General features: G+C 60.2%; 3 protein-coding genes across 18 annotated transcripts in view; 2 read left to right on the top strand and 1 right to left on the bottom strand.

The window, feature by feature from the left end:
- The window catches only part of DGKZ (diacylglycerol kinase zeta), a 44,242-nt gene extending 30,305 nt beyond the window's left edge, over window positions 1-13,937 (top strand). For 3 of the 16 annotated variants that reach the window (XM_037838613.1, XM_037838614.1, XM_037838616.1), the window contains exons 2-31: window positions 65-173; window positions 477-572; window positions 894-971; window positions 3,558-3,614; window positions 4,039-4,107; window positions 4,980-5,051; window positions 5,162-5,278; window positions 5,374-5,445; window positions 5,819-5,914; window positions 6,169-6,251; window positions 6,360-6,420; window positions 6,506-6,619; window positions 6,716-6,856; window positions 7,449-7,527; window positions 7,726-7,781; window positions 7,910-7,972; window positions 8,074-8,147; window positions 8,237-8,348; window positions 8,738-8,937; window positions 9,125-9,225; window positions 9,329-9,408; window positions 9,603-9,672; window positions 9,821-9,861; window positions 10,378-10,517; window positions 11,530-11,561; window positions 11,662-11,846; window positions 12,283-12,403; window positions 12,494-12,527; window positions 12,768-12,867; window positions 13,093-13,934. In XM_037838613.1, the coding sequence (XP_037694541.1) occupies window positions 65-173; window positions 477-572; window positions 894-971; window positions 3,558-3,614; window positions 4,039-4,107; window positions 4,980-5,051; window positions 5,162-5,278; window positions 5,374-5,445; window positions 5,819-5,914; window positions 6,169-6,251; window positions 6,360-6,420; window positions 6,506-6,619; window positions 6,716-6,856; window positions 7,449-7,527; window positions 7,726-7,781; window positions 7,910-7,972; window positions 8,074-8,147; window positions 8,237-8,348; window positions 8,738-8,937; window positions 9,125-9,225; window positions 9,329-9,408; window positions 9,603-9,672; window positions 9,821-9,861; window positions 10,378-10,517; window positions 11,530-11,561; window positions 11,662-11,846; window positions 12,283-12,403; window positions 12,494-12,527; window positions 12,768-12,867; window positions 13,093-13,230 (2,791 nt within the window). In that variant the 3' untranslated portion in view covers window positions 13,231-13,934. Of the gene's footprint in view, window positions 1-64; window positions 174-476; window positions 573-893; window positions 972-3,557; window positions 3,615-4,038; window positions 4,108-4,979; window positions 5,052-5,161; window positions 5,279-5,373; window positions 5,446-5,818; window positions 5,915-6,168; window positions 6,252-6,359; window positions 6,421-6,505; window positions 6,620-6,715; window positions 6,857-7,448; window positions 7,528-7,725; window positions 7,782-7,909; window positions 7,973-8,073; window positions 8,148-8,236; window positions 8,349-8,737; window positions 8,938-9,124; window positions 9,226-9,328; window positions 9,409-9,602; window positions 9,673-9,820; window positions 9,862-10,377; window positions 10,518-11,529; window positions 11,562-11,661; window positions 11,847-12,282; window positions 12,404-12,493; window positions 12,528-12,767; window positions 12,868-13,092 lie in introns of all 16 variants that reach the window. The other 13 variants (XM_037838605.1, XM_037838607.1, XM_037838606.1 and 10 more) reach the window with 13 other exon arrangements.
- Window positions 13,938-15,021: 1,084 nt separating this feature from the next.
- Window positions 15,022-16,907, top strand: MDK (midkine). Its single transcript, XM_037838603.1, has 5 exons — window positions 15,022-15,134; window positions 15,314-15,390; window positions 15,556-15,723; window positions 15,844-16,005; window positions 16,555-16,907. The coding sequence occupies exons 2-5, from the start codon at window positions 15,315-15,317 to the stop codon at window positions 16,578-16,580; spliced, it is 432 nt and encodes a 143-aa protein (XP_037694531.1). The 5' UTR covers window positions 15,022-15,134; window position 15,314; the 3' UTR covers window positions 16,581-16,907.
- An 848-nt stretch (window positions 16,908-17,755) lies between these two features.
- On the bottom strand, window positions 17,756-24,661 carry CHRM4 (cholinergic receptor muscarinic 4). Its single transcript, XM_037838602.1, has 2 exons — window positions 24,537-24,661; window positions 17,756-19,653 (listed from the first exon to the last, which is right to left on the bottom strand). The coding sequence occupies exon 2, from the start codon at window positions 19,622-19,624 to the stop codon at window positions 18,188-18,190; it is 1,437 nt and encodes a 478-aa protein (XP_037694530.1). The 5' UTR covers window positions 19,625-19,653; window positions 24,537-24,661; the 3' UTR covers window positions 17,756-18,187.
- Between the last annotated feature and the right edge of the window lie 1,600 nt (window positions 24,662-26,261).

Raw genomic sequence — 26,261 nt, 5'->3', positions numbered from 1 at the left:
GGAGGAAACAGTTAGCAAGTGCTCAGCAGGCCCCCAGGGGCCTCAGCTGACTCCTCCTCTGTAGGAAAGCCATCACCAAGTCGGGCCTCCAGCACCTGGCACCCCCTCCACCCACTCTCGGGGCCCCGTGCAGCGAGTCAGAGCGGCAGATTCGGAGCACCGTGGACTGGAGCGTGAGTGGCTGGGTGTGGGGAGTGGCAGTGCACCGTGGACACCCCTGGGGACAGCGCCCTGCTAGGCCCCAGGCCAGAAGAGTAAGGGTGGGAGGAGGCACTGTGGGCAGCTGGGAGAAGAACCCATGGGTGGCAGGGTCAGGGCAAGCCAGGGGATGGCTGCATTTGAGCCAAGCCCCAAATACTGGGGAAAATAGCAAGCACAGTTGATTCTGGTGAGAAAGAGGGCTGGCCAGGCAGGGTGGGGGTAGGCTGGTAGGCTGTGTGGCAGGCATGCGCTGAATGTGCTCATCTGTGGTCTAGGAATCAGCAACCTACGGGGAGCACATCTGGTTTGAGACCAACGTGTCGGGGGACTTCTGCTATGTTGGGGAGCAGTACTGTGTAGCCAAGATGCTGGTGAGTGCGCTCTGTGGGGCATGCTGCCCCCTGGTGGTGGAGCAGAGTCCAGAATTCTGTAGACAGACCCGGGCTGGCCCGGCAGCTTCCTGGGGAAGGTGGGAACAAGTCTGTCACCTGAGCGCCCCCGCTGTGTGGGCTGCCTGATGGGGCAAGGGGATTAGGGACTTGGTTCTGTTGTGAGCAGCCAAGGCTGGGGATTCCCCGTGCGCACAGAGGGCACCCTGCTGGGATAGATGCGGGGATTTCTCTGCCTCCAGTGGAGCACGGTCTGGGATGGAGCTTCCAGTGCCTCAGGGGCCCTCTCTGTCTTTCCTATAGCAGAAATCGGTGTCCCGGAGAAAGTGTGCAGCCTGCAAGATCGTGGTGCACACCCCCTGCATCGACCAGCTGGAGAAGGTGAGTGTGGTGGCCCAGCCTTCCTGGCCCTTCCCTGTGGTGCTAAAGCCCTCCCAGGTACTTAGCTGCACACGTGTGCACGTTACCCAACATCACCAGCCAGGACCGTCCCAGCGTGCATGGTGGGGAGGAGCAAGGACACGGGAGCTGAAATATCTCTTTTTGAATCCTTAGGCAAGTTACTTAATCTTTCTGTGCCTCAGTTGACTCATTATTAAATGGAGAAAGTAATACTTTATTTGTGAAGATTAAATAGGAAAGAGCATATAAAGCACTTAACACGATGACACATAAGAGGTGCTCTGTCAATGTTTGCTGCTGTTGATTTTCTTTTTTTATTTTGACAGCTTTATTGAGTTATAGTTTACATACCATACAACTCACCCATTTGTAGGGCGCAGTTCAGTGGCTCTTAGTGCATTCACGGAGTTGTGCATCCACCACCACAATTAATTTTAGAACATTTTCATTACCCCCAAAAGACCACATTCACCTTAGCTGCCACTTTCTCCAACCCCCCCAGCCCTAGACAAGCACTGTACTACTTTTGCCTCTATAAATTTGCCTCTCCTGGATATTTCATATAACTGGAATCATACAATATGTGTTTTTTTGTGTCTTGTCTTCTTTCACTTAGCATGTTTGCAAGGTTCATCATGCTGTAGCACGTGTCAGTATTTCATTTCTTTTTATTGTGAAATAATATTCCATTGTATGGATATGCCACATTTTATTTATCCACTTATCAGTTGATGGATATTTGGGTTGTTTCCACTTTTGGCCTTTAATGAATAATTCTTGCGAACATTCGTGTACACGTTTCTGTGTGGACATATGTTTTCAGTTCTCTGGGTTTATACTTATGAGTGGAATTGCTGGGTCTCATGGTAACTCTGTATGTTACCATCTGAGGAACTGCCAGGCTGTTTTCCACAGTGGCTGCCGCATTTTACATTCTGCCCAGCAGTGTATGAGGGTTCCAGTTTCTCCACATCTCCAATACTTGTGATTGTCTGTCCTTTTGATTAGAGCCATCCCAGTGGCTGTGAAGTGGAATCTCGTTGTGGTTTTGATTTGCATCTCCCTGATAACTAATGATGTTGAGCATTTTTTCATGTGGTTATTGGCTGTTTGTATATCTCTTTGGAGAACTGTCCAGATTCTGTGCCCATTATCCAATTGGGTTATTTGCCTTTATTATTGAGTTCTAATAGTTCTCTGTAAATTCTAGACACTAGTCCCTTATCAGATATATAATTTGCAAAAAAATAGTTCTTCCTAGTCTGTGGATTGTCTGTTCACTTTCTAGATGGTTTCCTTTGAAGTACAAAAGTTTTAAATTTTGTTTAGTCTGGTTTTTCTGTGCTTTTTTTTTTTGTTGTTGTAGTTTGTGCTTCGGGTGGTATGTCTAAGAATCCACTGCCTGCTGCTGTTGATTTTCATCAGGCACATCGGCTGTGGGGGAAGCAGCAGCCCAGGAGGGGTACAGGCCAGGGATTCAGGGTTGGCAGCTCTAAGATGTCTGTGTGGAATCTAGAAAGAGGCCCTTTCTAGTAAGAACAGCAGCTCCATTTCACTCCCTGTCTTTTCTCTGGCCATCTTGCAGTCTACACTAGAATGTAAAGCGCAAGAGGGCAGTAATTGTATCTGTTCAGGGCTGTATCCCCAGTGCCTAGGACAGAGCCCTTCACAGAGTGGAGCTCATTGAGTGTTTCTTGAAGGGATGAATTAATGAATGATGGCCATTACACCATTTTATCAAGGTCTAAATTAATGCTTTGACTTGCTCAAGCTTTGTAGCTCAGCAGTGGCTGGGCCAGTCCTGTGCGGCCTCAGAGCCTGTGCTCTGTCCCTTACACGCTGCCTCCGTGGGGACCTTTGTCTACTATGTGTCTGCATCTGGGGGCACGTCTGGGTGCTGTGCTTCTAGGAGGTAGAGGGAACACTGGCCGGGGGGGCAGCCTTGGTGGTCGAGGTCGGGGTGGGAGGGCTGCCGTGGAAGGGGCCTCGAGTCCCTTTCCAGCCTGTAGGAACGAGAGTAGGTTATGGGAGTCTGTAAGACTAGAGGCCTGTTCAGGAGATGTAAGAACACACCTCTGATTAGAAGAAGCAGCGCTTCCCTCCAGCCCTCCTGAAGCTGAAGTGGGGGCAGTGAGGAAAAGAGAAACTGAGAAGCAGCCCCAGGCTTTGCAGGCCGAGCATCACCCCCAAGGGGAAATACCAACCAGGGTTCAGCAGATTTGCTGGAGCTCTCCGAGGCCAGTCAGAACAGAGCAGCCAGCATGGACTGAGTTGCCTGTGTGTGCCTGGGTCGGGAGTGCTGTGGGCAAGGGAGAATAAAGGATGAGTAAAGCAAGGTCCCAAACTGCTGCTCTCTCCCTGCCCCTAGATACTGGGCAGGAACTGTGAGAGGGAACGGAAGGAAAGAGTCCTTCTGGCTAATGGAGTGGAGGCTGGGATGCAGGAGGACTTCCCAGAGGAGTTGTCTCACATCCTGAGGGCTCCTGCCTCTTCCTGGAGGGGGTGGTCCGCTGGCTGAGCCCAAAGGGAGTTCTGATATTTAGATGGTCATTGCAATGTTCACAGATAAATTTCCGCTGCAAGCCGTCCTTCCGTGAATCAGGCTCCAGGAACGTCCGTGAGGTAAATGCCCCGGGTGGTTCAGGGCAAGGAGGCCCCAAGTTCCCTGATGGGACCTCTCAGCAGGGCCTCCAGAGTGCCACCAGGGGCCCAGTTCCTTCCAGGCTGCTCTGGGCCGAGGTGGTACAGGGCTGAGGCTCTGAGGTCTCCCAAATGGGCAGGCCCGGCTGGCCCTGCCTGCTGGGCCCCAGTGTACCTCCCAGCTTTCTCTGCCAAAGTGTGTGCCACTCTGGCAAACCAGGTCCCTTTTCTGAGTCCCAGCTTTCCCTCAGGGCCGTGGAGACCAATCTTCAGCCCCTGCTCACCTCACGCGCAGGACTGCTGAGGGCACACCGCTGATCCGTTGAGGGCTGTGGGCTGTGCCCAGAGCCTGTGCTCCCATCCACCCCACCCTCACCCTGGTGACAGTTCTTTCCTCCTCCCCCAGCCAACCTTTGTGCGACACCATTGGGTGCACCGGCGGCGCCAGGACGGCAAGTGTCGGCACTGCGGGAAGGTGAGAGGCCCTGCGGCCCTGAGCCTCGGGCTTTGTGGACTGGGCGGCCTGCCCACTGCCAACACTGTGGGTACCTAGTCAGTCCCCAGACACCCTGGCCCCTGCTCTCGGTTGTGGGCTAACAGAGAGCAGGGAGACAGGTTTCCTTCTGATGCAGTGACTGGACTCCTTGAAGTCCTGGGTGATCCATTTGAGAAGCATGGAGACTTACTCATTTGTTGACTCAGCAGATATCTGTGGAGCCCCAGTTACTGCCAAGCTGGGCAATGGGTCCCTGCCCTCTGGGGGGCAGTGTAGCTGGAGGACAGACCTTGCACAGCATTCTCACGGCACAGTCCACAGGCCTTCTGTTTACTTACTTATTTGCTTGTGGGCTATGTCTAATAAACGTAAGCTCCAAAAGGTATGGGGCTTAGTCTTGCTTCTCTGTTTATTCCCAGTGCCCTGCACAATGCCTTTTGACTAGGCACTCGGTAAGCATTTGTGGGATGAACAAGGGAGTGAATGTGATAAAGAAGCAGTGAAGTACTTTACGTGCACCCAGGCGAGGCCTGACCAGACTGGGGTCTGGAAGAAGGGGAAATCTGGGTGAGGCAGGAGTTAGCCTGTGGACCACTCTCTGGCAGAACACACTAATATGTGAGCATGTGACACACACACACACACTATGCAGTTAACTTCAGAAAGTCGTGGGTCCCTGTTAAGCATCCCTTATTAGAAGCACCTTGAGGAACTTATTTCATTGTTCTTTTTTTAATTCCATTTAAAAAAATCTGCTCCACTTCCTTGGTGGAGAGAGGTGGCATCTTGGAGGGGCTGGGCCTGCTGCTCCAGGTCCAGCCCCTGTGCCCATCCGTCCCACCCACCCTCAGGGCTTCCAGCAGAAGTTCACCTTCCACAGCAAGGAGATTGTGGCCATCAGCTGCTCCTGGTGCAAGCAAGCAGTGAGTGCCCCCCTCCTACCCCCCGACATGGCTGTCTCTTGGGTTGGGCTGGGTTTGGGTCCTGGGATCTCAGCTCAGCCCAGCTCAGTCTTGCTGTCTGTCTCCTGTAGTACCACAGCAAGGTGTCGTGCTTCATGCTGCAGCAGATTGAGGAGCCATGCTCGCTGGGGGTCCACGCAGCCGTGGTCATCCCACCCACCTGGATCCTCCGTGCCCGGAGGCCCCAGGCAAGTGTGCCTACAACTCTCGAACCTTCCATTTGGGGTCTGCCAGCCACCCCAGCCTACCCACCTTGTCACCAATACCCCTGTTCCCCTTGCAGAATACCCTCAAGGCAAGCAAGAAGAAAAAGAGAGCCTCTTTCAAGAGGAAATCTAGCAAGAAAGGGCCTGAGGTTAGACCTGGGGCTGGGCAGGCAATTGGAAGGGGACCGGTGGGAGCGGGGAGGGTAGGAGGGTCCGTTTCTCAGGACATGGAGGCCCCTGGGGCTGATACTGCTGCCAGCCCCAGAGCAGCCTGGAAGGAACTGGGGCCCCTGGCAGTACTTCAGGTTCTTCCGAGAGGTCCCTCGGGCCTTCAGTAGGTCAGTTTGGGGGTACTGAGGGGGGCGGGAGATTAGATTGGAGTTGCCTCCATAAGGTTGAACTCGAGGGTTGTGTCTGAGGATGGCGGAGCATGTGGGGCATCACCAGGGGACCTGCCGAGGCTGGGGGGAGGTCCTGTCTCCAGGACAGGAAAAAGCCTCACGGGTTCCCTGTGTTTCCAAGGAGGGCCGCTGGAGACCCTTCATCATCAGGCCCACCCCATCCCCCCTCATGAAGCCCCTGCTGGTATTTGTGAACCCCAAGAGTGGGGGCAACCAGGTAGGCACACACAGCCCCCCTCTCTGTTGAGAGTTTGGAGGAGGGGTTGGGGGTCAGGCCCATCTCCCAGCACCCCTTCCATTTCAGGCGTCTGCCCCATCCCCTCTTCCCGGGGATCCTGAGCTAGTCCTGCCTGTGTCCACCTGTCACCCCTTCTCCATGTGCTTCTCCTGCCTCCTTTCTCCAGCTCCGCCTGCCCCCTCCCAGCCTGCCTCCTTCCGTCCCAACCCCTCTCGGCTCTTGGTCCCCCACAGGGCGCTAAGATCATCCAGTCCTTCCTCTGGTATCTCAATCCCCGACAAGTTTTTGACCTGAGCCAGGGAGGGCCCAAGGAGGCGTAAGTACCTGCCAAAGTTCTTTGGGGGGTGGAGGAAAGGCCCCGCCTGGCCCCTGAAGTATGGCACCCCCATCCCCTCCCGACCCATTCCTATCTTCCTGACCCCAGGCTGGAGATGTACCGCAGAGTGCACAACCTGCGGATCCTGGCCTGTGGGGGTGATGGCACGGTGAGTTCTGCAGGGGCCACGGGGCTGGGGCCTGGGCACCCTGCCGGGCCTGACCCGGGGCCTCTTCTGCTCTGCCTTCCCCCAGGTGGGCTGGATTCTCTCCACCCTGGACCAGCTGCGCTTGAAGCCACCACCCCCTGTGGCCATCCTACCTCTGGGTACTGGCAACGACTTGGCCCGTACCCTCAACTGGGGCGGGGTAAGGGTCCATGCAGTGGTGGGGAAGCTGGGGTGGGCTCTGCCACAGGGGCGTCTCTAGCCACAGGAGGGGCTCACTCCTTCTTCCTCCCACCAGGGCTACACAGATGAGCCCGTGTCAAAGATCCTCTCGCATGTGGAGGAGGGAAACGTAGTGCAGCTTGACCGCTGGGACCTGCGTGCCGAGCCCAGCCCCGAGGCGGGGCCCGAGGAGCGGGACGACGGTGCCACCGACCGGGTCAGCTGGGGCAGGGCAGGGGCTTGGGATCGGGGCCTCTCCACACTCAGTGCCTGGGGTTCCCATGACCCCGGGCTGGGCCCCGCTTCCCCAGTCGCTACCTCTGGGACCTTGGGCAAGTCTCTTCATTTCTCTAAGCCTCGGCTTCCTCTTCTGCACAATAGGATTAACAGTGCTCACCTCACAAGATAGGTTTTTTAATTCAGCCCTTAACAGATACTTAGTGAGCACCTAGTACTTGCCAGGCACTGTTCTAAGCAGTAAAGAAAACAAACCCTTGCCCTCATGGGTCTCTGACAGTATATTGCATGCTATGTTGTGGAGGAAAATGAAGCGGGTAAGAGAGTGCCAGCGAGGAAGGGGGCAGGGGTCCTGCACTCAGGGCACTTAGGGAGCCCTCCCTGGGAAGCCAAGAGGGCAGAGGAGGGCCAAGCCTGCCGCAGGGTGGGGGGTGGGCGAGCTGGGGGAGGAGCGTCCTATGGTGTGGATTTTGTTAACTGTGGAAAAGGCTGATGGGCTGGGCAGGGGCCCCGGCAGCAGGGAGAGGGCTCTACGGCCCAGCCCTCATTTTGGTCCCTTGACCTTATTCCAGCTGCCCCTGGATGTCTTCAACAACTACTTCAGTCTAGGCTTTGATGCCCATGTCACCCTGGAGTTTCACGAGTCTCGAGGTTGGCAACACCTTGCTGAGATGTCCTTGGGTGCCAGGGGAGGGAGGGGCTCAGGAGTGCCCCGAGGAGGGTCAGACGTTGCCCCACCCAGGAAAAGGCAGTCACTCCCAGCGCTCCCACCCCACACCACCCCTGACCCGGGAAGCACCTGCAGGCTCAGAGTGTCTGACTGTCCATCCCTGGCTTGTCTCCACCCAGAGGCCAACCCGGAGAAATTCAACAGCCGTTTTCGGAACAAGATGTTCTATGCCGGGGTGAGTCTGGGGCCTGCCAGCACCCCCTCCCATGCCCACCTAGTCTGCTACCCCCACCCCTGCCCGCTTGGTCTGCCTGGCCACAGAACCCCTGCTGGTCACTGATGGTGACACCCTGTCTCCCACAGACAGCCTTCTCCGACTTCTTGATGGGCAGCTCCAAGGACTTGGCCAAGCATATCCGAGTGGTGGTGAGCTGGGCAGAGCCGGCAGGCAGGGTGGTGGGCCCAGTGGGGAGGGGGGCACTTATGCATGTCTACCTCCCACCCTCCTCCCCCATTCTTGCCTCCAGTGTGATGGGACGGACCTGACCCCCAAGATTCAGGACCTGAAACCTCAGTGCATCGTTTTCCTGAACATCCCCCGGTGAGAGGGGGAGGGCTCTGGGGTGGGCCTGCTGCCTTCCGTCCTGCAGAGACTGTCCTCTGAGCCCGTCCTGCTGCCCTCCCCTTCAGGTACTGTGCAGGCACCATGCCCTGGGGCCACCCCGGGGAGCACCATGACTTTGAGCCCCAGCGGCACGATGACGGCTACCTCGAGGTCATTGGTTTCACCATGACTTCCCTGGTGAGCGGGCAAGCCTTAGGGCCTGAAGGTGAAAGGGGTCACCCACGCTCCCCTGCCTGGGCTGGGTTGGGGGTTCACCCTCACCTCTGTTCTCTGCCTCAGAGTTCACTGTCTCCTCCCCACTCTGACGGAATTCACCCTTATCGTCTATCTGGGTCTCACTCTTGCCTTCCCTTTCTGTTTGGGTCTCACCCTCCACTCTTCCTTGTCTGAGGGGACACCATCTTCATCTCTTGTCTGGGGAAGCTCCCTCCTTGCCTCTGTTTGGGTGTCACCCTCTCCTCTCTGGGGGCTTCTCTTTTCCCCTCTCCCCTTTCTGGGAGGCCAGAGCATCCCAGGAAGGAGCAGAGCTCGGGGCCCCACCTGACTCAAGCTTCTTCTACCCGCAGGCAGCACTGCAGGTGGGTGGGCACGGCGAGCGGCTGACACAGTGCCGTGAGGTGGTGCTTACCACGTCCAAGGCAATCCCCGTGCAGGTGGACGGCGAGCCCTGTAAGCTCGCAGCCTCCCGCATCCGCATCACCCTGCGCAACCAGGCCACCATGGTGCAGAAGGCGAAGCGGCGGAGTGCTGCCCCGCTCCACAGCGAGTACGTATGTCCCCACCCCCAGCCAACACACGCTGCTACCCTGGGGCCAGGCACCCCCATCGCTGAGCCCTGATTTCCCCATCTTACGAGGAGCAGACAGTTCCCCTGCCCCAGGCAGTTGGGAGGGCAGCAGGCCATCGCTGGCAGGCTCTATGCTGAGTCCCTTCTCGTGGTCCCTGCCCCTCAGCCAGCAGCCAGTGCCCGAGCAGCTGCGGATCCAGGTGAGCAGAGTCAGCATGCACGACTACGAGGCCCTGCATTACGACAAGGAGCAGCTCAAGGAGGCTTGTGAGTGGGCCGGCAGGGTGGGGGCGGCAGGGCTGGCAGTCGCTGCACCCCAAGGGCAGGGCAGAGGGTCCAGCCATCTGCTGACTCCTGCTCTATCCTGCAGCCGTGCCTCTGGGCACTGTGGTGGTCCCTGGGGACAGCGACCTTGAGCTCTGCCGCGCCCACATTGAGAGGCTCCAACAGGTAAGGGGTGCAGGGAGGTAGGACCTCCTTGAAGTCCTGGTGAGAAGGGGCAGGGGGATGACTGACAGCCTGGCCTCTCCATCCCCTCGTGGGTGTGTACTCAGGGGCCTCTGTGCCTCTTCCCACCTGCTTCAAGCTCCTTTCTCTCCCAGCCCCAGGTCCACCCCAGCCCCTGTATGCCTCTCTTTTGACAGGAGCCCGATGGTGCTGGAGCCAAGTCCCCAACATGCCAGAAACTGTCCCCCAAGTGGTGCTTCCTAGATGGTGAGTCCTGCCCTGAATGGTCAGCTTCTGGCAGTCCCAGGCCCTGTGTTCCCGCCCCACCCCCCAGGGAGCCTGTTTGGGGCAGCCAAGGGCCTGGGCCTGGACAAGGGCCTCTCTCCTCCTCAGCTAACTCACTGTCTCTCCCCAGCAACCACTGCCAGCCGCTTCTACAGGATCGACCGGGCCCAGGTGAGCCCTTGCAGCCCTGCTCCCACCCCAGACAGCCGACCTTTGTCCACCCTCCCACCCTGTGGTGTAGCCACACACTGCCTCTGTCCCTGATCACTCCTGCCCCTGCTCTCTGAGCTGCGGGGTACAGGGATGGTGCAGGGACGGTGCCACTGGAAAAGGAGCCCATGGACCCAGAGATGGCATGCTGGGTGTGTGGGAGGGCCTGGAGCTCAGGGGAGGTCCAGGGAGACAGAGGGGAGAAAAGGCACTTCCCCTGGGGAAGGGCTTAGTGGTGGGAGAGGCTGGCCAGATGGTGGGCCCAATGCACAGAGCTCAGGGATGGCTTGGGGTGAGGGACAGGAATGGAGAAGAGATGTGTCAGGAGGTGAGGGTGAGGAGGGATGGCCAGGACCACCCACCTGGCTGCCTCCATGGCGGAAGCTCTGCTGGCCTGGCTGCCCCTTACCTCTCCCGCCCTCAGGTGCCCTGAGAGGCCCTGAGCCTCAGCCCTGACCTAGCACTCCCCACCCACAGGAACACCTCAACTACGTGACTGAAATCGCACAGGACGAGATTTATATCCTGGACCCTGAGCTCCTGGGGGCGTCGGCCCAGCCTGACCTCCCAACTCCCACCTCCCCTCTCCCCCCCTCCCCCTGCTCCCCCACACCCCGGTGAGTCCCCAGCCCCTGGCTTTCAGTCCCATCTGTGTGCCGGTGACTCCTGAGTTCCTGAGCCCCTGAGCCCCGGACGCATCTCTCAAGTTGGCTGCCCACCTGGCAGCTCCTGTGGTTGACTGAGTGGCCCCAAACCGAACCTGGCCCCAATCCTGCCAGTGAGCCCTCCCCCCAGGGAAATGGCCTTACCTCCACCCTCATGCTCAGAGACCTGGCCTCATCCCCGACTTCCTTCTTCTCCCACCCCTGTATCTAGTCTTTCTTCAAGTCCTGTCAGCCTCACCCCCTCCAACATTTGAGCACCTCCCCACGTCACCCCCCCAGTCACCACCCCATCCAAGCTACCATGGCCCTCGCCTCCAGCTGTCGTCCTCCCTGTGTCCATTCTCCACACGCAGCCTGAGGCCTACTAAAAATGCACACCAGACCAGGTCGCTCCCCAGAACCTTCTCTCTCAGCAGCCCTCAGGTCAGTCCTCAGCCCCAGCCTCGCTGCCCTGACCTCCCAGGGCCCTCTGCCCCCATCTCCACAGTCCAGCCCCACTCACCTCTCTCAGTTCTTTGAGATTTCAGGTTTACCCACCTCTGGACTTTTGTCCTTGCTGTTCCCTCTGCCTAAAACCCTTTTTCCCATTCTTCACAGAGCTGGGCCCCCTTATTCAAACCGCAGCCTGGCTGCTCCTCTTCAGAGCGGTCTTTCCTGAGACCTCCACCCAGAGCTGCCCCCTCCTGCCAGCTGCTCAGTCACCCGGCCCTGTTCTCTGTCCTTCGAACCCTTCCAGCTGTCTTGAAGTCTTTACTCACATGTTTGTCTCCCTGCGCTAGAATGTGAGCTCCGTGAGAGCAGTTTCCATCTGTCTTATTCAGTGTTGTACCCTCAGTGCCTCGATGGGTGCTTGATACACAGCACTCAATAAACTATTGAAAGAATGAGGGCGCCCCAGCTTGGGGCTGGGAGGGTGACAAGATGGGCCTGGGCTGTGTCACATCTCATCCTGCTCTGTTTGCAGGTCACTGCTGGGGGATGCTGTACCCCCTAAAGGTGAGGCCTCTCCCCCCAGGACCCCTTCGTTTCTCCCTGGTCATGGAGTGAGGCTTGGTGGGGTGGGGCAGAGCCATACAGAAACCTTATGTAAACACAGCTGCTGAGTGCCACATGGCCACACTCACACAGGAGCCCAGCAGGCAAGCCTCGCAATCTAATCGTGCATCGTTTGTATGTTCACACACACACAAGCTCAGGCCTCCAGCCCCAGAGTGTAACAGGTGGGTGTTCTGTGCAGGTGAGGAGCTGATTGAGGCTGCCAAGAGGAACGACTTCTGTAAGGTACTAGCCCCAGGGCTCTGCTGCTTCTCCTTGGCAGCCCCCTTCAGGGGAGAGTGGGGCCCTGGAGTGGACTGGGAGCTGGCCTGTTCAGGCCCAGTCGTCATCTGGCCCTCTGCGGGGCCTCCACAGTGATGGCCCCATTCTTCCTCGGGCCTGTCCCTGGTGCTTAGAGAGGAATGAGTCTTCAAGGAACCCCACAGACTCAGGGCTTGGTTGTCAGTGCTCCTGGGGAGTCCACGGGCAGGCACCTGGGGTGAAAGAAGCCCCATCTCTCCCCTCACACTCCAGAAAGCCCCCAAAGACTCCTAGGAAGTGGTGTGTGTGAGCGCACTACTACCAGAATGCCTGGGGCCTGTGGGGGTGTTGGGGGCCATTTCTGTGGATGGAAGGAGGGGTGCCCCTGAGGAGCCCCAGCCCCTCTCTCTCCTGCCCTCAGCTCCAAGAGCTGCACCGAGCCGGGGGCGACCTCATGCACCGGGACGAGCGGAGCCGCACGCTCCTGCACCACGCGGTCAGCACCGGCAGCAAGGAGGTGGTCCGCTACCTGCTGGACCATGGTGAGCCTTGCCTCTAGGGCCCGGGGTTCAGGGCCTAGGCCGGAGAAGAGGAGGCTGCCAGCCTCTGACCTCCCCTCCCTTCTTCTCCAGCCCCCCCAGAGATCCTTGATGCTGTGGAGGAAAAGTGAGTATCTGGGCAGTGGAGGGCCCTGTTTACCCTGGAAACCACCTTGTCTTCATCTGGCCCCTCCGTTGGGGCCAGTCAGAGCCCACAAACCCTTCCTGGCCATGTCTGTCAACCTCTGCTCCTCCCCCCCACCTGGCCCTAGGGCCCCAAGCTTCCCACCCCTTCTGATGGCCCTTGGGAGTGGAAGGGAGGGCCCAGAGCACTGGATGGGGCCTCAGCCAGCCCGTGCTCCCCAAGCGGGGAGACCTGTCTGCACCAGGCGGCAGCCCTGGGACAGCGCTCCATCTGCCACTACATCGTGGAGGCCGGCGCCTCACTCATGAAGACAGACCAGCAGGTGAGCCACCGGGCAGGTGAAGGCTGGGAGTCCCGCAGGCAAACGACAGCCCTTTCCCATACCTGCGCTCTCAGGGGTAGGGGGGTGGGTTGCACCTCTGGGAATTTGAAGCTGCCCTTCAGCCAACAGTGTCCAGACCCTAGAAAGCTGAGCCAGCAAGGGAGGGGCGGCCAGCGAGGCCTTCCCTTCCTCAAGAGAAAAATGTCCCTGTCCCTCTCCTCTCAGCCGGTGACGGGGCAGACAGGCCCTGAGCTGACCGCAGCCTCTCCCTCATCCAGGGGGACACCCCCCGGCAGCGGGCTGAGAAGGCTCAGGACACGGAGCTGGCCGCCTACCTGGAGAACCGGCAGCACTATCAGATGATCCAGCGGGAGGACCAGGAGACGGCTGTGTAGACGGGAGGCCCCCGGCGGGGCAGCAGGAGGGACAGCGCCTGCCTGAAGATGAGCTCCTTCCTTGCCACCTCATTGCCACATTCCAGTCGGATGGCCACGGGGGGACCCACGCCCAGGGAAGGAGCTCCGTGCTGCGCCCTGAGGAGCCGCCCACACCTAGGGCTGGACTCTGAGAACTAGGGGGTCTCACCTGTCCCCCCGCCACCCTCCGAGGCCCCAGCCTGACCAGGAGGCTCACGGAGGAACAGGAAACTGGGCTGGGCTGGGTTGGGCCAGCTTTTCCGGGGGCAGGGCCAAGCCAGGCCAGCCCTCATCCCAGCGCAGCAGTTCACCTCTCTGGAGCTTCAAAGCCAGAAGAGGAAGGCCAGAGGGACTGTGATGCCAAATCGAGGAGGCTTCAGGAAGAAGCTTCCCAAGGCTTCTGGTCTTTGGGGCCGTGCCCTGAGGCTCTGGGAAGTCCAGACCCCTCTATGGCCCTGACGCCATCCTCCCCAGGGCTCCCTCCCCGAAACCCGAGGCCCACTGCACTTGCCTGCCCGCTGCCCTGCTTGGCACCTACCCCAGTGACCCTCCCCCCATACCCGGTGGCTTCATCCAGGAGCGTGTGGCCTGGGGTGGGTGGGGGTGGGGCTCACGGTGATATGTTTACAGCTGGGTGTGACTCAGTAAAGTGGATGAGTTTTTCCTTTCTGCTTTTCTTTTTGGGGGAAAGTCTTCAGGTTCAGCGGGATCTGCTTGGGTTGTCCTCAGGGTGGGGAGTGGACACCGCAGACTCAGACCCTTTTCGGGGTGGGGGGTGGGGGTGTGGCTGGTTCCATTTTGGGGGTTGGGTCCCAGGGCCTGCCCGAGACGTGACCTCAGTACTGCGGCCTCCCGGGGGAGGAGCCGATTTCCTCTGCTTCCCGCTTCCCGCTGGGACCACAACAATGAAAGTGAAAAAGGTGGGGCGGGGGTGAGGCCTGAGTCCCCTGGCCCATTTACCCTGCGGCCGTGAGCAAGCCCCCACCCCTCCTCGGCCCCAGTTGTCTTCGCCCTTTAGGGGGGTCGGGTGAGGTGGTCCCTAAGGCCTCAGGGTCAGAGGGAGCGGGCATTTGCAGCCACTGCCAGGGTCAGGTCTGGAGCGTCTCAGTTCTCAGACGGCTCTTGTCATCTCCAGGTTTTACCAAATCCAGGCCTCTGGGCTTCTCTTTTCCCAGCCCCCACCTCCAACCTGCGCTCCAAGAAAGGCGCTCGCGTCTGCCTCCCCCCGCCCACCCGCGCAATTTCTCTGGATTCCCTCGCCCCAGTGTCCCCTCCAACACTGAACAGAGCTTTTTCCTCCAGACTTGGTGAAACAATCCAAGGTGGGGGCTGGCGGAGTGGCCGCGGAGGCTCTAGGAGGTGGAGCAGAGCCTCGACGCGGTGATGTCGCACGAGAGCCACACGGGATTAGACAGGGCACCTGGGGTGCCCAAGCAGGAGGCCGGGCTGGGGCTAGGGCGGAGGGGGCCCGAGACTGGGGGTCGGGGGCTGGGAGAGCACCGGCGGGACGTAGGCCTCGGGTAAAGAGACCCCGGGTTCGAAAGACCCGGTCCGGGGGAACCTAGAGTCAGCGCGGAGCGCACCCGCAGGGCGCAGCGACGGCGCCGGGAAGCCGAGGGCAGGAGGGCGGGGGGCGCAGGGCGGGCGCGGAGGCGGGGACGCCGGGGTCGGGGGCGGTGCGGCTTTGAGGGGAGGGGGCGGGGCAGGCCCTTCCTCGGTCGGGGGAGGCAGGGAGGGGGCGGGGGCCCATGTGACCGGCTTAGACCGGTTCTGGAGACAAAAGGGGCCGCTGCGGCCGGAGCGGGACGGGTCCGGCGCGGGAGGGAGCGAAGCAGCGCGGGCAGCGAGCGAGTGAGCGCGCGGGGCCCTGGGGACGCGTGGCGGTCTTGGCCCCTTGCTCCCTCGGCCGCTGCCGAGGCCTGACCCTTCGGGCCTGGAAAACGGGGAAAGTGCGGGTGGGAGGTCTGTGCACGCGGCCCCCAGTGGGGAAGGAGTTGGGGGGACGGCTCTGACCCGCGCTCTCGCCCCAGGATGCAGCGCCGAGGCTTCCTCCTCCTCGCCCTCCTCGCCCTGCTGGCGCTCACCTCCGCGGTGGCCAAAAAGAAAGGTGATATGGGGGAGGGGGAGGTGATTGGAGGAGGGCTGGGGATGGGCCAGTGAGACCCTGCGACCTCGGGGCTGGCCGCCTGGGCTCCGAAACCGGAACCCCAAAAACGGGGTCCTGGAGCGAGTCTCCCCGTGTCCCGGGTCCTGAACCTTGTTCCCCGCTCAGACAAGGTGAAGAAGGGCGGCCCGGGAAGCGAGTGCGGGGAGTGGAGCTGGGGGCCCTGCACCCCCAGCAGCAAGGACTGCGGCGTGGGTTTCCGCGAGGGAACCTGTGGGGCCCAGACTCAGCGTATCCGGTGCAGGGTGCCATGCAACTGGAAAAAGGAGTTTGGAGGTGAGGCGGGGCGCAGGCAGAGGGCAGGAAAGGGGGGCACGGCCTCTCTGAATCCCGGGTAGGCTGGAGAAAGGAGGCCAACGGCCGCCCAGTTCCTGACCCCAAGCACTCTCCCACCAGCCGATTGCAAGTACAAGTTCGAGAACTGGGGATCATGTGATGGGGGCACAAGCACCAAAGCCCGCCAAGGCACCCTGAAGAAGGCTCGTTACAATGCCCAGTGCCAGGAGACCATCCGGGTGACCAAGCCTTGCACCCCCAAGACCAAAGCCAAGGCCAAAGGTCAGCAGAGGGGGTTTGGTGGAGAGCAATGGTTAAGCCTGGAGTTTTGAGACCTGGCCCGCAGGAGTAACTTCTTGACATCTCTGGGCACAGTTTATCTGTTAAGGAATCTCGTGGATGGGGCATGTACATGTGACAGCTCATAGAAGGTGCTCAGGAAATGTTAAATCCTCTCTGGCCAAGTGCTTGGCCTGTTACTAGGTACCAAGGACTTAACAGTTGACCACACTTCCCCCTACCCCTGTCCCGGTCCCTTAGCTCACTTTCTCACTGTAGAGCAGAGGTGAATCTGCCCACTTCTCAGATGGGGAAGCTGAGGCTTTTGCTCCACACTGGAACTCAGGTCTTCTGATCGCAGGTGAAAATTTAGGTGGGAGGTGGGTATGTCCAGCCCAGTACTAGCTGCGCTGTCCCACCAGTTCAGATCTGATCCCAAATCATTAGGGGGCAGAACTTCTTCTCTCTCCCAGGCATGTGTAAGTATGGAAGGGGGCTCTCTACTGTTTTGTCCTCACCTTGCTAACACAGCATTTCTTTCTTGTTTTACAGCCAAGAAAGGGAAGGGAAAGGACTAGAGGCTAAGTCTGATGCCAAGGAGCCCCTGGCTTTATCTGGGGTCTGGCCCATTCCCTTCCCTCCTGCAGGTTCAAGATATAACCGACGAGTGCCTTTTTTCTACTCATTAGCTTTATGGAGCATTCCCTGCCTCTCCCCTTTCACTCCCCCATCCCCACCCCCAGCACCCAGAGCAGGGAGAAATGTGGGCTTCTGGGAAACTTGAGCCTCCCCCCAAAGGGATTTGATTCTTGCTCCCACTTTTTTCTTCCCTGCAATGATACAGTCACTAAGAAACAAAATAAACCGTGTTTTTTTTTCCTCCAATAAAATTTTTTTTCCTTTAATATATAAAAGCCCCTTCCCAGGGAGTTGGCTGTGGAAGTGTGGGGGTGGGAAATGGGGAGAAAATCCAGGCTGAAGGGGCTGTTGGCTTTAAGGGGGTTGGGGGCTTGGTGGTGAGTGTGCCTCAGAGCTCATGGAAAAAGCAGAAAGTTTATGAAAATTTCTTCCAGGGACCCCTACTGATCCCTAAAAGCACCACCTGCCCCCACCCCCAAGTCCCCTATGCCTTTCAGTCCTCTGTAACCACACCAGGGCTGGAGGAAGGGATCCTGGAAGATTTAAGCCAGAACCCCTTCTACCTCAGCGCCACCCAGAGGTCTTTGGTCCAGCCCATGGCCAGTCAGGAAGGTTCTGTCCACTGGGGAGAGTAGAGATGGAGTAGCCTGCCTCCTCGCCCCTCACTGTCAACAATCCCCCCCCCACCCCGCTTCTGCTTCTCTTGGGGCCCAGGCCTCTCTCACACCCTGCAGGGCTGATGAGGTTTGAATGGGGCAGGTGGGAGACTGCCCACCACAGCCCTACCTGACTTGATGTGTGACCTGGGGCTGGGGGGAGCTCTTTAGAAAAGGGCAGATCACTCTTGATTCAGCCCAGGACCTTGAGAAGTAGACCCCAGGTCCCTGAGAAGGAGTCCCTGACTTTACCAGCTACTCCAGCCTGACTGTGAGGAGGACACTGTGGTAGAGGGTTGGCATGCCCCCCACCAGCCAGAGCCTTGCAGAGTAGCTGCAGGGAGAGGAGATTTCTGACCCTGTAGAGGGGTTTGTGGAGAAGGGGCTGAGACTACATGCGGGGGGTAGGGGTAGGGGGCAGAAAGCACCAATTACAGCAGAATGGGGGACCCCACCCGCCCACCCCCTTCTGGAGTCTCCTTTCCCAAGGACTGGCCCCTCTGCTCCTCTTGAGGGGTGGGGTGGGAGTGTCCTGTGCTTCTGATCCCCCCGGTTGTCCATTCTTTCAGCTGTACTGATGGTTGGTCACAGTGGGGCAGGTGCCCAGCCAGGCCCGTGCCCCTGGCTCCCTAAGACAGGGCAGCAGGAATGGGCCAGGCACCCCCAGTTCACACACTCCCCAGGGCTGGGCCTCCTCGGCCTGAGCAGTCATCTGGTCTCTCTGAATCCAGCCAGAACCTCCTCTTGAGCCTCGTGGGGTTTTGGGTTCTCCTCTTCGGCAGACGTGAACATGGAGGGGTGCCCCCGGATCTGCCCCACACAGCAGGTGAGCCATGTGGTCCACCAAGGCACATGCACGTGACCACACCTCCTGTGGCACCCGTGCCTGCCTACCTGGCAGTGCCAATGTTCCGATACTGGCAGAGCAGCAGGTGCCTGAAGGTCTTTTTAAAGGTGGCGTTGCACAGGGCGTAGCAGGCAGGGTTAATGGTGCTGTTGACGTAGCAGAGCCAGTAGCCAATGGACCACACCGTGTCGGGGATGCAGCTCTGGCAGAAGGTGTTCACCAGGACCATGACGTTGTAGGGCGTCCAGGTGAGGATGAAGGCCAGCAGGATGGCAAAGATGGTTCGTGTCACCTTGCGCTCCCGGGCTGCCATCTGCCGCTTCTTGCGCACCTGGTTGCGGGCAATGCTGGCAAACTTGCGGGCCACGTTGGCCGCTGGACGCATGCCAGCTGGTGTGGCGGGCACGATCTCAATGGCTGTCACACACTCATTGCCTGTCTGCTTCGTCACAATCTGGATCTTGGACCATTTAGAGGCCGGGTTGAGGGCCCGGGGCTGAAGGGCAGGGGCGGGCATGGCAGGTGTGGTGGCCTCTGTGGTCGACAGCTCTGTGGGCGGCCGTTCCTTGGTGTTCTGGGTGGCGCTGCCTGAGCTGGACTCATTGGAAGTGTCCTTCTCGGCCACTGGGCGTGGCGGGGGTGGCAGGGCTGGTGGAGGGGCCTCCTCCAGCTTCCCGTTGCGCAGCTCCTCTCGAGTGGCTTGCCCTGGTGGGTGCTTCTTGACACTCTGCTTCATCAGGGGGCTCTTAAGGAAAGCTAAGGTCTTGGCCTTCTTCTCCTTGGGGCCTTCAGGCCGGTGCTTGTGAACGCGGCTGCGACTGGCCAGGGAGATGTGGATGTAAAGCACCGTCATGATGACCACGGGCAGGTAGAAGGCAGCGATGGCTGTGCCAAAGGTCACTGCTGGGTTGGACAGGAACTGGATGAAGCACTGGTTGTCGGGCACTGTCCGCTTGCCCACCATGAACTGCCAGAACAAGATGGCAGGTGCCCAGAGCACGAAGGACAGGACCCAGGCCGCGGCAATCATGAGGCCCGCCATCTTGGTGGTGCGTCGGGCTGGGTAGGTGAGGGGCTTGGTGACGCAGAAGTACCGGTCAAAGCTGATAATGAGGAGGTTCATGACAGAGGCATTGCTCACCACATAGTCCAGGGCCAGCCACAGGTCACAGACCACGGCGCCCAGCGGCCAGTAGCCCTTGATGATGTACACAGTGTACAGGTTCATGGAGAAAGCGCCTATGATGAGATCGGCACACGCCAGGCTGAATAGAAAGTAGTTGTTGACTGTCTGCAGCTGCCTGTTGACCTTGATGGACAGCATCACCAAGATGTTGCCCACGACAGTCACCAGGCTCAGCGAGCCTGTCACCGTGGCGATGAATACCATCTCCACGGTCTCGTAGCGGTTATGGGTCGAGGTGACCAGGCGCACAGATTGGTTGCCCGAGCTGCCATTGACTGGGGTGAAGTTCGCCATCTTGGTGAGCAGTGGTGGACAGACAACATCTGGAGGAGGCAGAAGAGAGAAAAGCGTTGAGCGGTTGAAGCAGATAGGGAAGCAATTGGGGGTTGACTGGCGTCAAGGTGAGAGAGGAGCAGCATCTTGCAGAACTCTGAGCTCTGTCCCATCATTCCCCATTTCATTCATTCAGCTGTTGCTGAGCTCCTCCTTTGGGCCAAACAGTGTTCTAGGTGCTTGGATATAAGAGTGAATAAGACAGACCCGGTCCCCACTCTCATGGAACTTACAGTCTAGCTGGGAGAGACATTCAGACACAGAAAAAGATAGTAAAACATGCTAGCAGGAAAATAAGGCAGGATGATGGCAGGGTGAAGAAGACAGAGGACAGGATGGGGTGGGTTCCTTGCTGGGTGGTGAGGAAAGGCCTCCCCCAGGAGGTGACCTGGATGATGATGAGGAAGTAGCCAGAGGAAGACCCGGGGAGAGTGGCCCCATCAAGGGCAGTTGTAGCAGCAAAGGCCTGTGGGAGGTGAGGACAGAAGGCTGGTGTGGGTAGGGCCGGGGAAGGGAGGTGGAAACTGGGGGAGATGAGTGGTCCAAGAAGTCAGCACATGGGCCCTGGCCAGAGGTGTTCCTTCAGGACCCGCATCTCTGCATCCCTACACAGGCACTGGAGGCAATGGCACTCGTTCAAGAGTACAGATTAGCAGGTAACACTTATTGTCTACTAAGGGCCTGTCTACATTTTTAAAAATAAATATTAATTCATTTGATCCTCACAATCTATGAAGGAGATACTGTTATTTTTTACTACTTATGGATGAGGAAACTGAGGCACAGAGATATTATATAACCTGATCAAGAGTCCACAGCTCCTTGTCCTTAGGTCCCAGCAGAGGGAGACCCAAAGAGCTATGGGAGCCAGGGATTCGACCTGGGGGAAGCTTTCCCAGGACCCAAGGAGGCAGCACGGAGCTGGGAATGAGCAGGAGAGGCTTAGGGAGGGACCTACCAGTACAGCATCCCCAGGGCCGAGGAGGGGAGGGACGGGGCAGGGGGAGCTGGTGTCTCTCACTACAGCTCCATCAGCTCCCACGGGCTGAGACCCACAAGCAATCAGAAGCCTAAGGGACCCATCCGCTGGGAGAGGACACACAAGGTTTCCCAGGGGCCAGCTCAGGTTAGACCCGTGGCCCGACTGGGAACCCAAGGCGTTAAAGAAGTGTCTCAGAGGGAGAAGAGGGGCTGCTGCAGGGGGCACCCGTGGCCAGCCCCTGAGGTCGCCCCCTTTCTTCCGGCAGCACACAAAGCCCCTCCCCTGAGCCTGCAAACCCCCCGCCCCCTACCCCGGGCTCCTCCTCAGCTTCCTCCCCCTCTTCCTCTTCCATACATGTGAGGGAGGCCCACGCCCAGCGCGCTGTGCCAGGGCTGCCGCTCAGCCCAGCCTCCTTCACACCCGCCAACACGCGCCCCATTACGCACACAGGCCCCATCACCGCCACGCCAGCCCAGCAACGCCTGGTCGTGTACTAGGTTCTCTGTCTGTGTGTGTGTGTGAGAGAGGGAGCAGCAGCGGGGCAGCGAGACAGGAGCATCTAGCCTGCAGCCTGGGCTCCAATGCCAGCATGGTCAAGCCACGTGGCCGGAGACAAGCCACCGCCTCACCTTCCTGTGCCTCTTTTACTCATTCGCAAAATAGAGGGGGCTCCTGTCCTGAGAAGACTTCCAGGGCAGCCACGGGGCTCTGCCCTTAAACTCCAGGTCGATCATGAAAATGCACTGGAGGTTCCTGGAGCCAAGTACCAGGGTGACCCCCCCCAAGCCTGGCCCCAACCCCCACTCCATCACTGTAGTCTCCGCCCGCCCGGCCTTCTGGCCTGGTGGTTTGAACCTTAGGTTCACAGGGGGAGAGGCTCAGAGGGGGTGGTGCCACTCCCAATGTCATGGGATAAGTCAAGGGCGAAGACCAGTCACCACTCTCTCCTGGGGTCTCTGGCTGCCCCTTTCAGCTCTGAGGGCCTCGGAATGGAAGGAAACTGTCGGGTGTCCGTCTCTGAGCTGGGAGGGCAGGAGAGAGTGTCCACCATGGTGTGGCTGCCATCCCCAAGGCCCACACAGGTGAGCACAGGGCAGGCCGCCCGGCCCCAAGGAAACCGTCACCGTCACCTCCTAGAGCCAGGACACAGGCCAGGCAGGTAAGAACAGGGCTGGAAGTGACAGGAAAAACAGAATAGCTCTTTTTTATTGACTGTTAATTAGGAGTCAGGAATCCCTCTGAGCTTCTTATATAGATTATCTGGTTGAATCCTTAAAACAACCTGAAACGATAGGTACTATTAGTCTCCTCATCTGTTAATATCCTTGCCCAAAGTCACCCAGTTTGTGAGTAGGGGTGGAGACATGTTTAGTACCCACAAGCTGCGTTCTTAAACCCAAGGGGCTATTGCTTAGAGTTGATTCCCAGCCTCTGCTCCCTGGCTCAAAACCTCACAGTTAGGGGCCTGCCAAGTGCGGCCTGGGGAGGGTCCTCTCCCATTCGCTGCTCTCCCCCACTTAGCTTTCCTAGAGGAGAAGAGATCTCTTCCCTGAACCTCCTGGCCCTACTGAGCCGAGACAAAGGAGTAGACAGAGGGGTCTAGTTCTGCTGTGGAACCTCTAGGGAGCTGCCAGCTGTAGGCAGGGAGAAGCAATGGACACCCCTCCATCGCCTGCCCCCCCCCCCACCTCGTCCAGAAAGATGGCTGGACCCCTCCCGGGTCACAAGCAGACATTCTGAACGCAGCCTCCTCTGGCGCGTTTCCCGGGGGATCCTGCCTGCCTAGGACCTGGGGAGGCAAGCTGCCGCCACCTGGGGCTGTGCGCACCGCTAGATGGCAATATCGGTCCCCGGGTGCCAGCTCCGGACCTAAAACGGACCGCGCCACTGTTTGCCACGGTCCCCACTTCCAACACTTCCGCGCACACAGAGGAGCCCCCGGCGGAGGCTTTCTGGGCAGGGACTTGGAGCCTCCTCGTCAGACCCCACCGGACGCCTCCCGCGAGGTGCCCTCAAGTCCGCTCCGGGGTTAAATGGTGGGAAACTTTAGGGCTCCCGGATTCCACCGGGCACCCGGCGAGGGACGTGTGGGCGGGAACACTAGTGCAGGTTCTGTTTGTGTGTGATTACGGGGGAGAGCGAGTAGTTGCTAGTAGCTGCCTGCATGTGCGTGTGTGTGTGCGCGCGCACGGAAACGCCTGGGTACCAGGGCGCCCGTGTGCGCGTGAGCATGCCTGCACCATGTGGACACGTGCCATTGTGCATGCGTGTGCGTGCCTGGGGTGCTGTGGCCTGGAGGATGCACACGGCTCGGGTGTCTCTGTATCTGTGGACTTGTATACAGGAGCAAATGCCTAGCCGGCACTGTGTGACCGGCCACGTTCCAAAGGACTCTGCCGGGAAACTTAGCCAAGACAGGCCTTAGCTGTCGGCCTGGGCGCTGAAAGGAGCCGGGGTCCGGGTCACGCCCGGCCTGTGGATGGGGAAGGGTCGTAGGCAGGATGACTAGGCCATTCTACACTACGGGCTGCGACGGGACCCCCATGACCTTGGGGCATCATCTTAGCTCGGCGTCTAGGGGTGTCCGCGTTTCCAACCCTGCGGCGGGAGTCCCGGCCTTGGATTGATTTCTGTCGAGGGGTCGCTCCGAGACTCGCTCGAGCAGGCCTTGCGGGGACACCGGACTCAGTGCAGCGGGCTCCTGCCCTATGGTGCGTTATCGGCAAAGGGCTCCCATTCTCCGGGCAGGAGAGAGCGACCGACACACCCGTAACGGGGAGGCCGGGCCGGGCTTGGGTCAGACAAGTGAGTTTAAGATTCCTCCCCTTCCTCACTCCTCATTCCGTCCCCGGCGGGAGAGGAACCGTCTGGCCAGAGCTGCGAGAGTGGGCGCCTGGCTTCTCAAGCCCTGGGCTCCGGCGGGCCTCGAGGGCCGGGTTGAGGGGATACTCGTGGACCCAGCTGCAGGCTCCTCCATGTCTCCGTCGTGGTCGATGAGGCCCCGGCTCTCCTATGCCCTGCCCCCCACGCAACCCCTAGCACGCAGTTCCCGCAGCCTCTGGGCGTGGGCACAGAGCTTCCCCGGGTTCTCGCGGCCGGCTGCCCCGGACCAAACTGAAGCGGGTGTTTCAGGCGCCGTGGAGTGGTTTCGGGCGCGGGTCCTAGGTTCTTAGGAGTTCATTCCAGGGCTGGGGAAGGCTGTGGCCCCTGGATCTGTCCCTGGGGCGGGAGAGGAGACGAGGAGTTCAGGGGAGAAGGAGCGCAGAGGATTCGGATTGGGCACCGATATTGCACCGACGCTTCCGCCATGGGGTCCCCGGGCTTCGCGCTGGATCGCTTGGGCTCGGCTGGAAGCCTGGGCAAAAGCAGGGATAGCCCTGGAGTGGGGGAAGGATGCCGGGATAGGGCAGGGGTGTTTTCTGTCGAGGCTCAAGGTCGCTCCTGGAGGACCCCATGGGCGGGAGTAGGCTGGAAGGGCCGGAAGGGTGGGGGTGGGTAGGAGGGGAGACCGGCGGGAAAAAGGCTCTCTGGGGCTCCAGCGCCCGGCACCCTGCGGAGCTGCCAGTGGAAAGGCTGGAGTGCGGGGTCCCGCCCCCGACGGCTGCCCCTGGCTTGGTGGGGGCGTGGGTGGGCACCCTCCGACCTCCGAAGCGCCCATCCTTTCCCAGAGGCGCACCTGGAGAAGCCTCCGAGAGACCCCGGGCATTTTTGCCCGCGGAGACCCCCGCCCCGGGCCCTCTGCAGCGCCCAGCTCCGCGCTCGCCTCCGAAGAAGCCCTGGGGCCCTGTCCCAGTAGGACCCACCTTCCGGGCACCTCAGAGGGTCCCCGAGCCCTGCGTCTTTCTCCCCCGACCGAGCCCCCCGCCCCCGCGCCGCTGCGGAGTCACTTACCCGCCGCCTCCGCCCCGCTCTCCTCGCACCGGACAGACGGCGGGACAGACGCGCTGCCCGGGGGGTCGGCGGGCGGGGCGGGCGGCCGGGGCGCAGGCCGGGGGCGGGGACGGGGTGCCGAGGGGCGGCCCCTGCTCCGCCCGCAGCTCCCAGCGCTGTGGCTCGGACTCGCGCTCACGCTCGCACTTTTCCCCGAGCCGCGTGATGTCACGGGGAAGCAGCCAATCGTGGTGGGGCCGCGCCGCCGCCCCGGGCCGGGCACCCAGCGGCGACGCACTGGGGGCACAACCCGGGGCGTCGGGGACCCCGGCGGCTCGCGCCCTTCCCAGGAACGGACCCGCAGCTCCACGCCGGGGCACAGTGGGGGCGCTGCCCACAGCCGCCAGGGCTGCTTAGTGGGGGGCACTGCCCTCCGGGGAGGGGAGGGGTGTCCGCGTTGTCATGGGGACGCGGCGCCCCCTCGCGGGCTGGGTAAGGAGCTAGCAGCCCCGTTTGGCTGCACTGCTCGCCTCGGCCCTGACCACGCACTGGGGCCCCCGAGGTGGTCTCGCACCTCTCCCCACCTCATCTCCCACATGGCTCGCGGTTTGACCGTGGAAGCGAGAGTGTTTGACCCCAAAGGGAGGGTATGAGTGGGGTCGGCGCAGTCGCGGTGGTTTCGTCGGGGCAGAGAGGGCCGGGAATTTCCAGCCTCCGGGACCCGTGTTAGCCGCCGGGCAGCCCGCGGGGAGGGGCGCCGTCGGGGTCTGGAAAGAAGCAGTAGAACAAAGACGGGCGAGGGACCGCGAGGAAGAGAGGAACTCGCCCCTCTCAGACAACATCCCCCTTCCACCCGCCCGGTTCCCGGCCCGCGCGCTGTAGGCTCTCCCAGCACCGGGATAGGATACGCTGCACATCCAGCCGCGGCCTGGAGGGTGGCACCGCTGCCTGAGGGGGAAGCCGGGACCCCAAGGTCATCTGGGTCCGGGCCCGGAGCCTCAGAACTTGGGGCCTTGCTGGTGCGGGGCGGAAGAGCTCGGATGTCCTCGGCGCCGAGTTCAGCACCTCGGAGAGCTCCACCCCCGGCCTAGGCCTTAGCCTGACCCTGGTGCTCTGCCCCACCAGGCCCCGGCGTTTCTGCCTCTCTCCGCAAGGGCCTTTCCTGGGGTCGGCCAAGGTCCAGCTCGCCCCTCTGCACTCGGACTCCGAGGCCCATCACCCCAAACTCTGAGGGCAAACCTTAGGACGGCTGGTTCCTTCTCTTGGAAAAAACAACTCAAGTCCCGCCCCTCCTCCACCCTCCCCTGGGCCGGGCGGGGGGCTATGGGAGGAGGGGGAGGAGGGAGGAGGTGGAGGCGGGACGGCAGTGGAGGAGAGGCTGCAGGAGCTGTCAGAGAAGGGGCGGGAACGTGAGCAAGAGCAGCGCTGCCGAGCTCCTTCCCTTGATGGGGGGTTTCTGACTGAAGGCAGAGGCTGTCTCTGGGCTCCGGAGGGCAAGAGCTGGGGCTAGCCAGAGTTGGGGTCTTAGGCCTGGAGCTGGCAGTCTGAGCTCGAGTGAGAAGCCATCATTCCTTATATGAATGATACCTCATCTTCTGTGATTCTCATAACCAAGGAGGAAAGAAACACTATTGTTCTTGCCCCCATTTCACAGACGGGGAAACAGGGTCAGCTGGTACATTTGACAAACAGATGACTATCCTGTACTTGCTCCACTTTGCCACATCCCTCCTAGGGTCCAGCAGA

This window comes from Choloepus didactylus, chromosome 6 (genome assembly GCF_015220235.1).
Source record: "Choloepus didactylus isolate mChoDid1 chromosome 6, mChoDid1.pri, whole genome shotgun sequence".
NCBI classification, from domain to species: Eukaryota; Metazoa; Chordata; class Mammalia; order Pilosa; family Megalonychidae; genus Choloepus; species Choloepus didactylus.
This window is presented reverse-complemented; position numbering and strand designations above follow the sequence as displayed.